The following is a 13,498-nucleotide window of genomic DNA, read 5'->3' as shown; positions in this document are numbered from 1 at the left end:
AAAGAGAGTGAGAATCACAGGCAGTAGTGCAGAATAGCAGCAGCAGCAACAGGACCGGCATAAAGCGTCCCAGATCGCTACGAGGGAACGACTGCTTTCACAGCTCGGGGGAAGAAGCTGTTCCTGAGCCTCGCTGTGCTGCTTCTTATTGTCCTGAACCGCCTCCCTGATGGGGGCGGGACAAACAGTCTGTGGCCCGGGTGGGTGGGGTCTGTGGGCGGGACAAACAGTCTGTGGCCCGGGCGGGTGGGGTCTGTGGGCGGGACAAACAGTCTGTGGCCCGGGTGGGTGGGGTCTGTGGGCGGGACAAACAGTCTGTGGCCCGGGTGGGTGGGGTCTGTGGGCGGGACAAACAGTCTGTGGCCCGGGTGGGTGGGGTCTGTGGGCGGGACAAACAGTCTGTGGCCCGAGTGGGTGGGGTCTGTGGCGATGCGTCTGGCCCTCCTCTGGACTCTGGAGATGTAAACAGAGTCCAAATCAGGCAGACGGTGACCCACAATCCCCTGAGCTGTCCTCACCACCCGGGACAGGTCCTTCCTGTCCTGCGCCGTGCAGCTGCCGTCCCACACGGTCGCACTGAGACACAGGATGCTCTCTATCGTGGCCCGGTAGAAGTCTTCAAGCAGCACAGAGGAGAGTCCAGCCCGCTTCAGCTTCCTGAGGAAGAAGAGCCGTTGCTGGGCCTTCTTCACCAGGTGTCTGGTGTTGAGTGTCCAGGAGAGGTCAGAGGAGATGTGGATGCCCAGGAATTTAATGTTCTCCACACGCTCCACTGCTTCCCCTCGTATGCACAGGGGGGCGTGTTCAGTCTTCCTGGACCTCCTGTAGTCCACTATGACCTCCTTGGTCTTGCTGGTGTTCAGAACAAGGCTGTTCCTCGAGCACCACAGCATCAGGTTCTGGACCTCCTCTCTGTAGTGGGTCTCATCGTTGTTGGAGATGTGACCCACCACGGTGGTGTCGTCAGCAAACTTCACAACCATGTTTGTGGAGTGGATGCAGAGCAGGGCTGAGAACGCAACCCTGGGGGGTCCCAGTGTTCGGGATCAGAGGGGAGGATGTGGTGTCTCCTATCCTCACCACCTGGGGCCGGTTGCTGAGGAAGTCCCTGACCCAGGAGCACAGCGGTGGAGACAGTCCCAGGCTGTGGAGCTTCAGAGCCAGCATGTCCGGCGGGACGGTGTTAAAAGCTGAACTGAAGTCCACAAACAGCATCCTGACGTAGGTGTTAGGCTGCTCCAGGTGAGTCAGGGCCGAGTGCAGTGTCAGCGAGACGGCGTCCTCCGTGGAGCGGTTCCCCCTGTAGGCGAACTGCAGGCTGTCCAAACCAGCAGGGACGGCGTCCTTGATGTGTTTAAGGAGGATCCTCTCGAAGCACTTCATCACCACCGGAGTCAGAGCAACAGGGCGGTAATCGTTGAGGCAGGCGATGGATGATTTATTGGGTACCGGCACAATGATGGAGGACTTAAGGCAGGCAGGGACGGTGGACAGCTGCAGGGACAGGTTGAAGATGTCCAGGAAAACCCCTGCCAGTTGGTCAGCACACGTCTTCAGTGTCCGGCCTGACACGCCATCTGGTCCCGCAGCCTTGTTGGTGTTGATCCTCCTCAGGGCTGAGGAGACCTGGTGCAGCTGCAGGACGAGCGGCTGATGCTGCACCTCAGGCTGGGGCAGATCCACAGACCTTCTGCTGCTCGGAGAGTCGAAGCGTGAGAAGAATCTGTTCAGGGTGTCAGGCAGGGTGGAGTCGTGGCTGGCGTGCTGCTCCCTGCGTTTGTAGTCCGTCACAGCCCTGATGCCTTTCCACATGTCACGTGGGTTCTTGTTCTCAAAGTGCTCCTCAATGCGCTGCTTGTATCTGTGCTTTGCCTGCTTGATGCCTCTTTTTAGCTCACTCCGTGCCCTGCTATAGGCCAGCCGGTCTCCTGCTCTGTAGGCTGCATCCCGGGCTCTGAGCAGAAGCCGCACCGTGCTGTCCACCCACGGTTTCTGGTTAGGAAAAACCGTGATCGTCTTTGTGGGAAGGACAGCATCAGTGCAGAAGTGAACATAGGAAAGCACAGATGACGTGTACTCCTCAAAATCTGCATCCTCTTTGAATACCTCCCAGTCCGTGTGCTCAAAACAGTCCTGCAGGGCTGAGGAAGCCTCCTCAGTCCAGACCTGCACGGTCCTGGTGGTGGGTTTAGTCCTGCAGATCAGCGGTTTATAAGCAGGGATCAGGTTCACTGAGATGTGGTCAGACATACCCAGGTGGGGGGCTGCTACAGCCTTGTAGGCCCCCGGGATGTTGCAGTAGACCTGATCCAGAATGTTGTGTTCTCTGGTGGGGAAGGTGATGAATTTGTGTATCCACTCCTGCTGCTGCTGTTTTGTGATGTGTGTACTTGTATGTTTTTTGTCTATTAGTCATTACTGTTACATGTAGCAGGACTTCACAGAGAAACATTCCTAGTCTGTGAACCCTTCTGATTCGGATTCTTCTTATCTTATATAGCTTGTGGCGAGGATTTACTTTCATTCTAATCATCTTTTTCATATTACAACATTGTATACACTATGTAGCTGTTTTGCCAGAAACAGCTGGAAGCCATTGAGTAAACTATAAGCTTTATATCTCAGTGTGGACCAATTTAGATGGTTCAGGATAGCAGTTTATTTAAAGAGCCCTTCATTTGCCTTCTCACTGAGCTTGGACATCATGTGTCCCCAACTCCCAGTACAAGATTCCTCCCAGTGCAGCTGCACAGTGGGGAGCGACCATGGGCATGGCATGATTGCATTATACTGCACCGGGCTCCTCAATTTAAGCCACTGCTGGTTTAGCGTTTTGACAGGACGGGTAAGGAATGCAAATACGGCAATGTAACAGAATTGTTATTTCAATCTGCAACGCCCTTCTCAAGGACTCCCATTTGATTGGGACAGCTGCACGGCGTGAACTGCTGCGCCAGGGAGCAGAAACAGATTCAATATCGCATCTCAGGACTGCCCCAGCAAACAATGATATGCAGCCCAACACTTACAGCCATTAAATATTTGATCATGTTTCAAGTACCGTAAGCACAACAAACAAGCACACAAAAGAATGTTAGGTAACTTTATTTTCATCATTTTCTATCTGGAGAGGTGAATCTTATTTATGTGTTTGTTTGTTTCAAGCAGAATAAAAATTAAAAAACAAAACAAAACAATATAATATCTTTTCGTGTACAAGAAACCATATATCTGTCACGGCTGTGCCGCTCACCACGCCCACTTCCCCGCCTCCACAGCTGATCCCCGTCACCTGCTCCCGTCACCAGCTGCAGCGCATCACCAATCAGCCCCGCCCACTACATAAGCCCCGCCCAGAGAACAGAACAAACGCCAGATCGTAGTGTCATGTACCTCCTTCCAGCACCCTTCCAGCGCCTGCCTCCCCGGAGCCCCGTCTGCCCGATCGACCTGACCACCCGGTGCTCGACCTTCGCCTGCCCCTAAACTGCTCTGTCTGCCCTTCTGGACTGACCTCCTGGTAAACAATAAAGCCGTTTCTGACTTCCCGCTCAAGCCGCCTCGCATTTGGGTTCTTACCTGCCTTAGGCCTGACAATATCGACCAAAAAAACGAAAACCCAACAATATGTCCAAAGCAACCACCAAAGTTCATGTACACAAAAATAGCAAATAATACATTAGATAGTGCTCGAAAAGGAGTGGGAAGAAGAAAAACGTATTAAATCCCACCCCCATAATACAACTGTTATTTCTTATCAGTTGGATTACCAGTCATGGGAAGAAAATGAACCATCCTTTACATTAATTTAAATTCAAATAATGTGTACTTTGTTTAGCCAGTCAGATCATTCATACATTAGCAATCCTCTCATCATTCTATATGAGGCAATAGTTTTTATTCCCATCCCTCTCTGTCTGACCAAAGAGATTACCATCCTCCTTGCCCATCATGGAACTATACTCACCCTTTCACCTACTGCTTGGCATTGCCATAGCAACAACGATTGTCCTATATTTGTCTTTTAACATGTCCTACAGTGCAGCTTGGTACATGTTCACCAAGCTTTGTGACGAGGAGTAAAAGTCATTTCAGCTAGAAATGTTCTCTGACAGACTTGTCTCACGTCTAGAAATGATCCACAGAGTTCCATTTAAACCAAACGAGGGAGAGAGAGGGAGAGAGAGGGAGAGAGAGAGAGAGGGGAGAGGGGGCTCCACCGTTGGCTTCGCTTTGCTCTCAGACGGATGGACAGCCCCTGGCTGTGCGGATGATTAGGCCACTCCAGTTATCACAGGCCCTTAATTCAGCACCTAAAGGCATGTGATTCACCGTTAGGTGCTTTTCATTATGCTCCCCTCCCCCTCACTCTTCTACTCCACAGGTACAACAAAAGAAGCCTTTTGAGCTCTGACAAAGACTTTCTATTTGGGGAAGTCGTGAACCCAGTAATTTATACATAAGATTAAAAACTTGCCATACTTCACCAGATTAATGCCGTTATGGACCCGACTGTGAGAGCAGCAGGACGACCCTTTTTGGTTTTGTTAATTTAAATGGATAGCCTGCGATGCGCTGGCAATGCATTCCAGGTGTATAACAGGCTGGGATAGGCTCCAGCAGAGCGGAAAAGCAGCTGAAAATGAACCAAGCAAGTATATTGGCGGCTTTTGCTTAGAACGTTGGAATTATTTGTTCCCAAGGTTGGGAAATTCAGCAAACTCCTCAATCATGAAGTTTGGTTTCCAAAACCATCAGGACTTCATCTGCAAAACGACACGTAAGCGAAGGCACTCTGCAACGTGCGAATTCTGCAGTGCACTGCTCACAGAAACCGCCGGAACAACGTCACATTTTAATGGGCACATTGAGAGTGTTAGGTTTCTCCTTTTTCCCCGGTTCTTTTATTATATCTCATGTTGGAGGTGTTTATTCAATAATGAGTCAGGATTATAAAACGAATCAAGTTTACTGAAGGTTTTCAGTAATTATAGTGGGCATGAAAACACCCTCCTCCCAGGGGGTGCTTACACCCTCCTCCTGGGATGGGCCGTTAGGGCCCTGACTTATTCCCATCGTGTATCAGTTACAATGTGTGATACTTTATATGTGATTAATCTATGTGTGTGATTACCTCAGAGTATGTAGAGATAAAGAAACTAAGAGTGTTTGTGCAACCTGTGTATTGTGAGCGTGCTGCATAACTCAAATATCTAACAAGAGGAAGCATAACGATGGGCAAAGTAGCCGTTAAATTCGCTCTGCTGGGAAAGTTCAAATCAGAAAACACCCCATTCTAAGGCAATGAGCGAAAATAATCTCTTTGTTTTCTTTATTTGATAACGGCACCTTAACATTCATCATCATCATCATCATCATCACCGGCGGTCTCTCGTAGTCGAGCATGACTGTCCTCCTTCTTGGTCCTTGTGAGTCTTCAGGTGGGCGTATAGGCCTATCCTGGACAGTGATTACGCCAGGTATGAGTAGAGCTCCCAGGCGTTACTTGGGAAGTTCTGATACATTGGGAACGTTATTCACTACAAAAAGAGGAATCAAATGACCCGGGGGCAAACAGAAACTAGCTGAATTCTGATTGGATAAAAACTCTAACCTAAAAATACAACACTGGGATATAATATGACATAAATATGAATAATAATATATATATATATATATATATATATACAGTAGTCCCTCATTTTCCGCGGGGGTTACGTTCCAAAAACAACCCGCAATAAATGAAATCCGCAATGTAGTAATCTTTATTTATTTTAATTATTATACATGTAAATAAATGTTTTAAGGCTGTTAAACCCCTCACCACACACTTTATACACGTTTAACAGTCAGGCATTAATCTAAATAGATTGTTTCAGTATTATAGAATGAAACCAAAGATCAAAACCTTTTCAGAACTAAACATTTGTTTGAGAAATATAAATATATAGTACGTACAGTAAACGTTTTCCTGTTAATAATGTTAAGGCGTGCAGGTCGAGGAAAGAGCAGCTTGGAGTGCAGAAGAACAAATATTCTACTCGTGCTGTCTTTAGCCTCTCATGCTGCTTTATTGGATAGCTTAGCACAGCAGAACGGCAGCGGCTACATGTATCAACAGGAAGAAACAAAACCCAAAAGGGACGTGACGTTTATGCTCCTACAAAATAAAAGCCTCTTTTTACACAGAGAATAAGAGCGCTATAAAACAAACGCTTAACAAATAAACATGATAGCTTTTAGAAATAACGAATTTAATTTTAATGATCAACCTACGAGGTTGAACACATAAGAAGTTATTAATAGCGACTCGCTCGTATTTCACAGTTCCTCCGACCGCGCCTTCGTCCTTGCGCCGCTTCAAGGCGCGTTCAAGTGAAAAAAGAAAATCTGAAAAATTGCATTAAAACTCCGCGAAGCAGCGAAGTCGCGGAAAATGAACCGCATTATATCGAGGGACTACTGTATAAGGATTTATTCTCCCGGGAGAATAAATAAAAAATGACATTCGATAATTGCATCTTTCATCTCCATCGTCATCATGCATTTTTTTCTTCTCAATGCCATCCTTACCGCTCGCTTTCTTTGGAACCATCACTTATTTTAAGAATATTCACAAATACAGCGAAAATCACTGAACGAGTGAAGCTGTCGACCATTTAGCGTCAGCATCTTGCAGGCTGGCTCGTAACTCAGAACGCCCGTATGTCGAGGTATTACGGTGTGTATATATACAAATATATATATATATATTTGCTTTTAGAAATATGTTATTTAGCAATTGCAAACAAAGCTCTCCAGGCCTCAGGTTGCCTCCCCCTTCCTTCCCATCTTCCACTTTGTTGATCTTGGACTAACGTTAAAGCACAGACACGTCTCTGCTCATAATCAATTACGCCCCAGACACTCATATGTAATTAGCCCCTTCAGCCCTTTCACTTTTTTTTAGCTCATACGAATGAGTGGAGGAAATGGATATGACTTTCTTACTTTGTAATTAGTCAGAAATGTCCTCATTAACTTCTGGATTATTATGACCAAATAGGTACATTTAGCTTCAATGAGCCTGGAGTGTCATTTCTGCATTTGAAGGGCTTTTGGTAAGCCTGTCTCTATGCAGGGGTCACAAGTGCTGTCTGCATGTTCTAATATCCCAGCCATGACATGACGATTAGAAGAGGAATTAGCGAGGAAAGCTACTGCATTTACTAATTCATATTGAAAGATGTGAGGCTCGTGTCTCTTCCCTCCCTGCCTTCTATCGTTTTTCTTGCTGCCACGCCCACTTTTTACTCAATTAGACCCTCTCGTTGGAGGTTATGCGCTTTACTCTCATACCACACACAGCCCACTTGTGCTAATCTCTCTCTCTCTCTCTCTCTCGCTCCCTTTGCTGTAAATCTGTCTGTGAATGGCTCAGTGTGAATCCACTCCCTCCTCTAAACCTCAATCCCGGCATGCGACTGTGCTTTAAGAGAAATCCTTGATTTGATTTCCACAAATCTAGAAATCTGTCAGGCCAGGGAGGAAGTCAATGAGAGACTCGGCATTTGAAGGCATCCGCACATTTTGGGATTTGTAGTCCCCATTCAGAGCTGTCTGAGCCTCTGCTTATGGCTGACTCTGGTTGTCAGTAATATTTAGTACACCCAAACTCTTTTGGGGTTTGTGGGACATTTCTACGAGGATTTCCTTAATCCATGCTTCACAAGTTTAAATTAACAATTTACATTTAATACACGTCTTATATTTATTTATTTGTCGAGAGAGAAGCACTTGCCTCATAGTTGCATGTACCTTGTCGGGTCTAAGAGGCAAATAAAAAGTTTTTGCATTCCTGGAAAATGTAAAAAGCTTTGATTGAGCTTTTCTGATGCAGCATTTGTGTAAACGGTGGCTTTATGTAGCTAATCACGGCTGCACACAGGATGCTAATTGGAAGTTTCTCTCCTACGCTGTTCCCCAACCATGCCCCGGAAGATAGGGCCGTGGTTGGGGAACTAGTATTGATGGAAAATATGACGTAAAAGGAAATCAAACCAGACCAGAAACCACCAGCTAAGGGAGGGCGTCACAGATGCGCCCAACTGCGCCTGACAATGAAAGATGAAGACTTGGACTACATTTCAGGAGTCCTCTGATAAAATACTGGGTAAATCCTGAAAAACTAAGATAGGATATTGAATTATTATTATCCTATGAGAAGGTTGAAGATATTCTCATTCAGTGACAAAAATCCAGAACAGTGTTTTCAACGAAGCCTAACGGGCGTGCTTGTTTTGTCATGCAGTGTGTCCCGACTCTCGTGGTGACCGACCTGTTTGAGGATATCAAGGATGGAGTGATGCTGCTGGCCGTGTTGGAAGTGCTCTCTGGACAAAAGCTGGTGAGTCCTCTGGTGAGACGTCAATCACTGCATGTCCTCTGATCTTTCTGGATTCATGTTTGCTTGAGCTGGAATAACCAGGAACAGACATTCAGTCGTTTGTAATTGTTTTCGATTAGCTGTCTTTATGAAGCGTTACGTACGTAATGCGTACCTGACAGATGAGCTGCAGTGACATGGAAATGCTATTGATTGGTTTATATGATAGAAAGGACAGATCTCGAGGGTTTCAGGTCTGAGCTGTCTGTGTGTATTGATTGGCGCGTAGGTAGATTCAAATCTCTTCAAATTCTAATGGCGATCTGTGAGCTGCTTGAATTCACACTTCATTCCTGATGTTTGCAGGGATTTTGTTTTCATTTCTGTTTACTGATAGTATCTGTACTTTATATGTGTAGTTATCATACTGTAGCAGAATATCATCCATATTGTGTGTTTAACTGTGTCTCTCTCGGCCCATCTCCCGTTCACCCTTTTGCTTCTAGCCCGTTGAGCAGGGTAAGGAGCTAAAGAGCAGCCAGTGGGTTGCCAACGTTGGTACGGCTCTCAACTTCCTCGAGGGGAGGAAGGTAAAAGTTCAGCGCCTCCTTTTCATGTTTCTTTTGTTTCCTCCAGGTGCTGCATGGGGGGTGCAGGCATTGAATCTTGACCTCGTGTGACCTGTTTCACTTTGTCCCTGCCTCATACTCTCTGCATTCCTCATTTATCCCAAGGACAATATGATAATACACACACACACACACACACAAACACACATTCAAAAAGAATAGAGAAGAACGGAATTGATTTATGCGTTTGGCTGCTTATAATTGATAAATCATCCAATAATTAGTCCTTGACCCGATAATAGAGAAATAAGAAATAATCTCAAGCAGCAAGCCGCTTCAGAAACACACATATCTGTAGGACAGAGACGCTCAGCGTGAGGATATCCAGGACTATGTTCACACGAATCCAGCATACGGCAAAAGTAATAAATATGTCCCAGACAAAACACCAATTGCCATGTACTCAATAACAAATAATCCATTATATATCGCTGGAAGAAGAGTGTGTGTGTATTGTGTATTGTGTATTGTGTATTGTGTGTCACGCAACACTTTCATCGTTCCGGCCTCACACTGGGATGCTGGTTTGCAGGGAGAGCCTAATATCAAACTGTTTCTTGTGTTCTTATCCTCCATCCTAGCTAGGCTGCATACGGAGAGGTCACAGGTCACAGGATGCCCTGCTGCGCTGCAGCCCCTCAGTAATAGAACCGTCTGCCTCCTGTAGCAGCCGCTGGATCTAATCTCGCCTCTCAACTTATTACAGCTCACATGTTACAGTCGGCGAGCTGACCCCCCTAAATCAGACCCCCCTGAGTCCCTTTAGATGACGTCTCTCCTTCATGTCATTGAATAAACAGGACATGGACTAGATGTGGTCATCGTTTCATCTCCTCATGCTGCGTATCCTCTGTAAACATGTGTAAGCATGAGATAGAGGCCATTAAGGTCAGGGGTCGGCAACCTAAGACACGCGTCATGGCTGGCAAGCGAGGGCATTAAGGTCAGGGGTCGGCAACCTAAGACACGCGTCATGGCTGGCAAGCGAGGGCATTAAGGTCAGGGGTCGGCAACCTAAGACACGCGTCATGGCTGGCAAGCGAGGGCATTAAGGTCAGGGGTCGGCAACCTAAGACACGCGTCATGGCTGGCAAGCGAGGGCATTAAGGTCAGGGGTCGGCAACCTAAGACACGCGTCCGACTTGTGGCTTTTCTGCATTCTCTCCGGCTTCCTCCACGCTTAAATTGGTGCCCCTGATTTGCCCGTAGGTCAGTTTGGGTCCGTGTGGCTCCGTGTGGGTCCGTGTGGCTCCGTGTGGCTCCATAATATATAATAAAGAAATCCTAACCCAAAGTTCTAAACACGCATTGCATCATCCTACTGAGAGCAAAAAACCGTTCTGGTGACTCGCGTTTTACCGCCCTGTTCGAGGATGGACCCGTAGATGATGCTAGCGAGAGAACCTATCGTTCGCTGATAAGATGGACAGCAGCTTTTAAACGGTGACCTTATCAACGCTCTCTTGACTTAGAAAAGTGATCGCAATGCCTTCGCGTTGTGTTGCAAGATTTTGTTCAAATAGCCACAAGGACGATGTAAGTTTCCTAAAGATCCGGAGTCAGGTTCGAGCGCCCTCCTGCACCCCGCTTCTCTGTCGGGAACATGTTCAGATCACGTAAAGAAAGGGGCCGGCCTGTGAAGGCCACGCATCACGCTTCACCAAAGCAGATTAACATTTATATTATTCACATTTCTCTTCTGTTTCTGGGTTTACACGCGGCATTAAACATTTTAAAAACACATTTGCTTTGTTTTCAGTATGTGTGCAAGTAAACATGAAAACTTTGATTGATTGAAGTTATCTAAATTATAAAAGTCCTTTACGTTATAGTACTTTTTAATATTTTTGTTTAAATATTTTTTTTTATTCAGGTATGTTACACTAAAACAAAATAATTCTGAGCATCTTTCAAATGCAATAACACCACAAAAGGTATGAAGATCTGATTGAAATTAGGGCTGCACAATATTGGAAATTAGTGCGATATGCGATATCGGTATGGATCCATTTTCATCCGTTTATCCGGGGTCAGGTCGGGGGGGGGGCAGCCGAAGCAGGGAAGCCCAGGCCTTTTCTCCCCTGCCACTTCTTGCAGCTCCTCCGGGTTTCCACCTAAAAACACAAGCTGCATGAATCATAAGAAAAATATCTATAAACATACCAACTAACAAATGCACAATTACAGATATGCATTTCAAATATTGCATTTATTTTCATTATAATACATTAATATGTATTTTCCCTGCAAATTTGCAATAATTTTGAAGCAAACCCCTAAAACATCAACATATGGGTTTTTGTCCCTTAAAAAAGAAAAACTTTAAACTTAAAGTGCAATTGGCAAGCGTTTTGAAGTAAGAGCTTTACCACAAAACGCTGAAAACATTCCCGTGCTGTTTTGTACCCGAAATATTAAAATCTGTAAACTTACCAGACATGCACTAAATTATATATTTCTGTGCCAACAGAAGTTTTTAGATTGTAAATATCCAGCATAAAGTTCCTTGTGCTTGTGTTGAAGCTGGCTGTGGAGATTTGTCGTGTTTCCTCTCGACGTCGCTGCTGCTTTTCGGCACGACTTGCAAAGAACGTGTGTCTGTGATTCGTCCCGTGTTGTAAAACCAAAGAAGTTCCAAATTCCGGAGGTGCAGTGTCTTTTAGAAACGAGTGGCTCTCTGCTTTCAGCTCTGTTTTTCCTACTGCGTGTACGTCCTCCGCTGATGTGCTCGCTCTGGCCAATAGCGAAGCCGCACCTTTGGACCCATTTCAGGTTGCGCTGGATTGGTCAAAGAGCGCATGCAAAGACATGTTTGCTTGAAATGAAATCTAATCGGGAATTGAATAATCTTTCCGATACGGACATTGTACGTGCCAATATCGCGATGACGGTAGTTTTCTAATATATCGTGCAGCCCTAATTGAAATACATTTGTTAAAAGTCAAAAATGATATAGTACTACAAGAAGTGAATGACCAAAGCTTGTCTGAACCCAACATACCGTACTGTTCCCCGAGATAATGGTAGCACCATCGAATAAATTGTCTGTAAGCTTTATAACGCTTCCCATCATCCACGTTGCCATAGTGATTGTAGGTATAATAGGCTACCTCCAACACACTGAGGTAAAGTTGTGATGCTCCAGGATACACTTGGCATTTTCTGCTCTTGAATCTCCTCTGTAGCCATGACAACACACTGACCACAGTCCGTTATGAAAGAAAAATATGAATCACAATGCACAGGGTTCTAAATATAACGTAACAAATGAATAAATATAATTTAGAACCCAAAAATACAGATTTTGGCTGTAAAGTTCTTTTAAATGCTATTTTGTTTTAATTAACCTTTTAACTGCCGCCTCTTTTTGGCTTATTCACAAATGTGAATACTTAAATGCTAAATAAATGAAAAAAAACACAAATGTACATTTAAAAGCTCTGGTCTTCTAGTTTCAGGGGATCTGTAAATGACACCACACAACTTACAATATTGTTTCAAACATCTCTAAAAAACAAACAACATTATTATTCCCTGAAAGAAAAAATGAATGAAAAAACAACTTGTTACTTTTTGGAGATTTTCACAGAATAAAATCTGACTTTGATGGACCACTACCCCACCTAATATTACTGTATGGAAAATACACGTATTCCTTTTCTGTGGATTATGGACAAAATGACAGATATGAGGAGATTTAGGAAGTTTCTGACGTCAGAATTCACTAAACGTAATTATTATGCTGATTTATTACGTACATTTATAGAAGCCACGATTAAAACGTATTTCTAATTTCTAATGCTTACCGATCCGTGTCCCCCTGACGTCTCTCCGTGTCCCCCTGATGTCTCTCCGTGTCCCCCTGACGTCTCTCCGTGTTCCCCTGACGTCTCTCCGTGTCCCCCTGACGTCTCTCCGTGTCCCCCCTGACGTCTCTCCGTGTCCCCCTGACGTCTCTCCGTGTCCCCCTGACGTCTCTCCGTGTCCCCCTGACGTCTCTCCGTGTCCCCCTGACATCTCTCCGTGTCCCCCTGACGTCTCTCCGTGTTCCCCTGACGTCTTTCCGTGTCCCCCTGACGTCTCTCCGTGTCCCCCTGACGTCTTTCCGTGTCCCCCTGACGTCTCTCCGTGTTCCCCTGACGTCTCTCCGTGTCCCCCTGACGTCTCTCCGTGTCCCCCTGACGTCTCTCCGTGTCCCCCTGACGTCTCTCCGTGTCCCCCTGACGTCTCTCCGTGTCCCCCTGACGTCTCTCCGTGTCCCCCTGACGTCTCTCCGTGTCCCCCTGACGTCTCTCCGTGTCCCCCTGACGTCTCTCCGTGTCCCCCTGACGTCTCTCCGTGTTCCCCTGACGTCTCTCCGTGTCCCCCTGACGTCTCTCCGTGTCCCCCTGACGTCTCTCCGTGTCCCCCTGACGTCTCTCCGTGTCCCTCTACCTCCACGCCGGAGTTGATCTCGCCGTTCGTGGACCGGCTTCTCTTTTTCATCTCAGTCGTTTGTTCGGTT

At 46.1% G+C, this 13,498-nt stretch overlaps 1 protein-coding gene across 1 annotated transcript in view; it reads left to right on the top strand.

Moving 5' to 3' along the window:
* syne1a (spectrin repeat containing, nuclear envelope 1a) overlaps positions 1–13,498 on the top strand; it is a 169,835-nt gene that overhangs the window by 7,357 nt on the left and 148,980 nt on the right. Inside the window, exons 3-5 of the mRNA XM_068754152.1 lie at positions 8,291–8,386; positions 8,872–8,966; positions 10,621–10,630. Coding sequence (XP_068610253.1) covers positions 8,291–8,386; positions 8,872–8,966; positions 10,621–10,630 — 201 coding nt within the window. The remainder of the gene's footprint in view (positions 1–8,290; positions 8,387–8,871; positions 8,967–10,620; positions 10,631–13,498) is intronic.

Source organism: Brachionichthys hirsutus, chromosome 20, assembly GCF_040956055.1.
Source record: "Brachionichthys hirsutus isolate HB-005 chromosome 20, CSIRO-AGI_Bhir_v1, whole genome shotgun sequence".
Taxonomy (NCBI): Eukaryota; Metazoa; Chordata; class Actinopteri; order Lophiiformes; family Brachionichthyidae; genus Brachionichthys; species Brachionichthys hirsutus.
The sequence above is the reverse complement of the archived record's forward strand: the minus strand, read 5'-3'. Positions and strand labels throughout refer to the sequence as shown.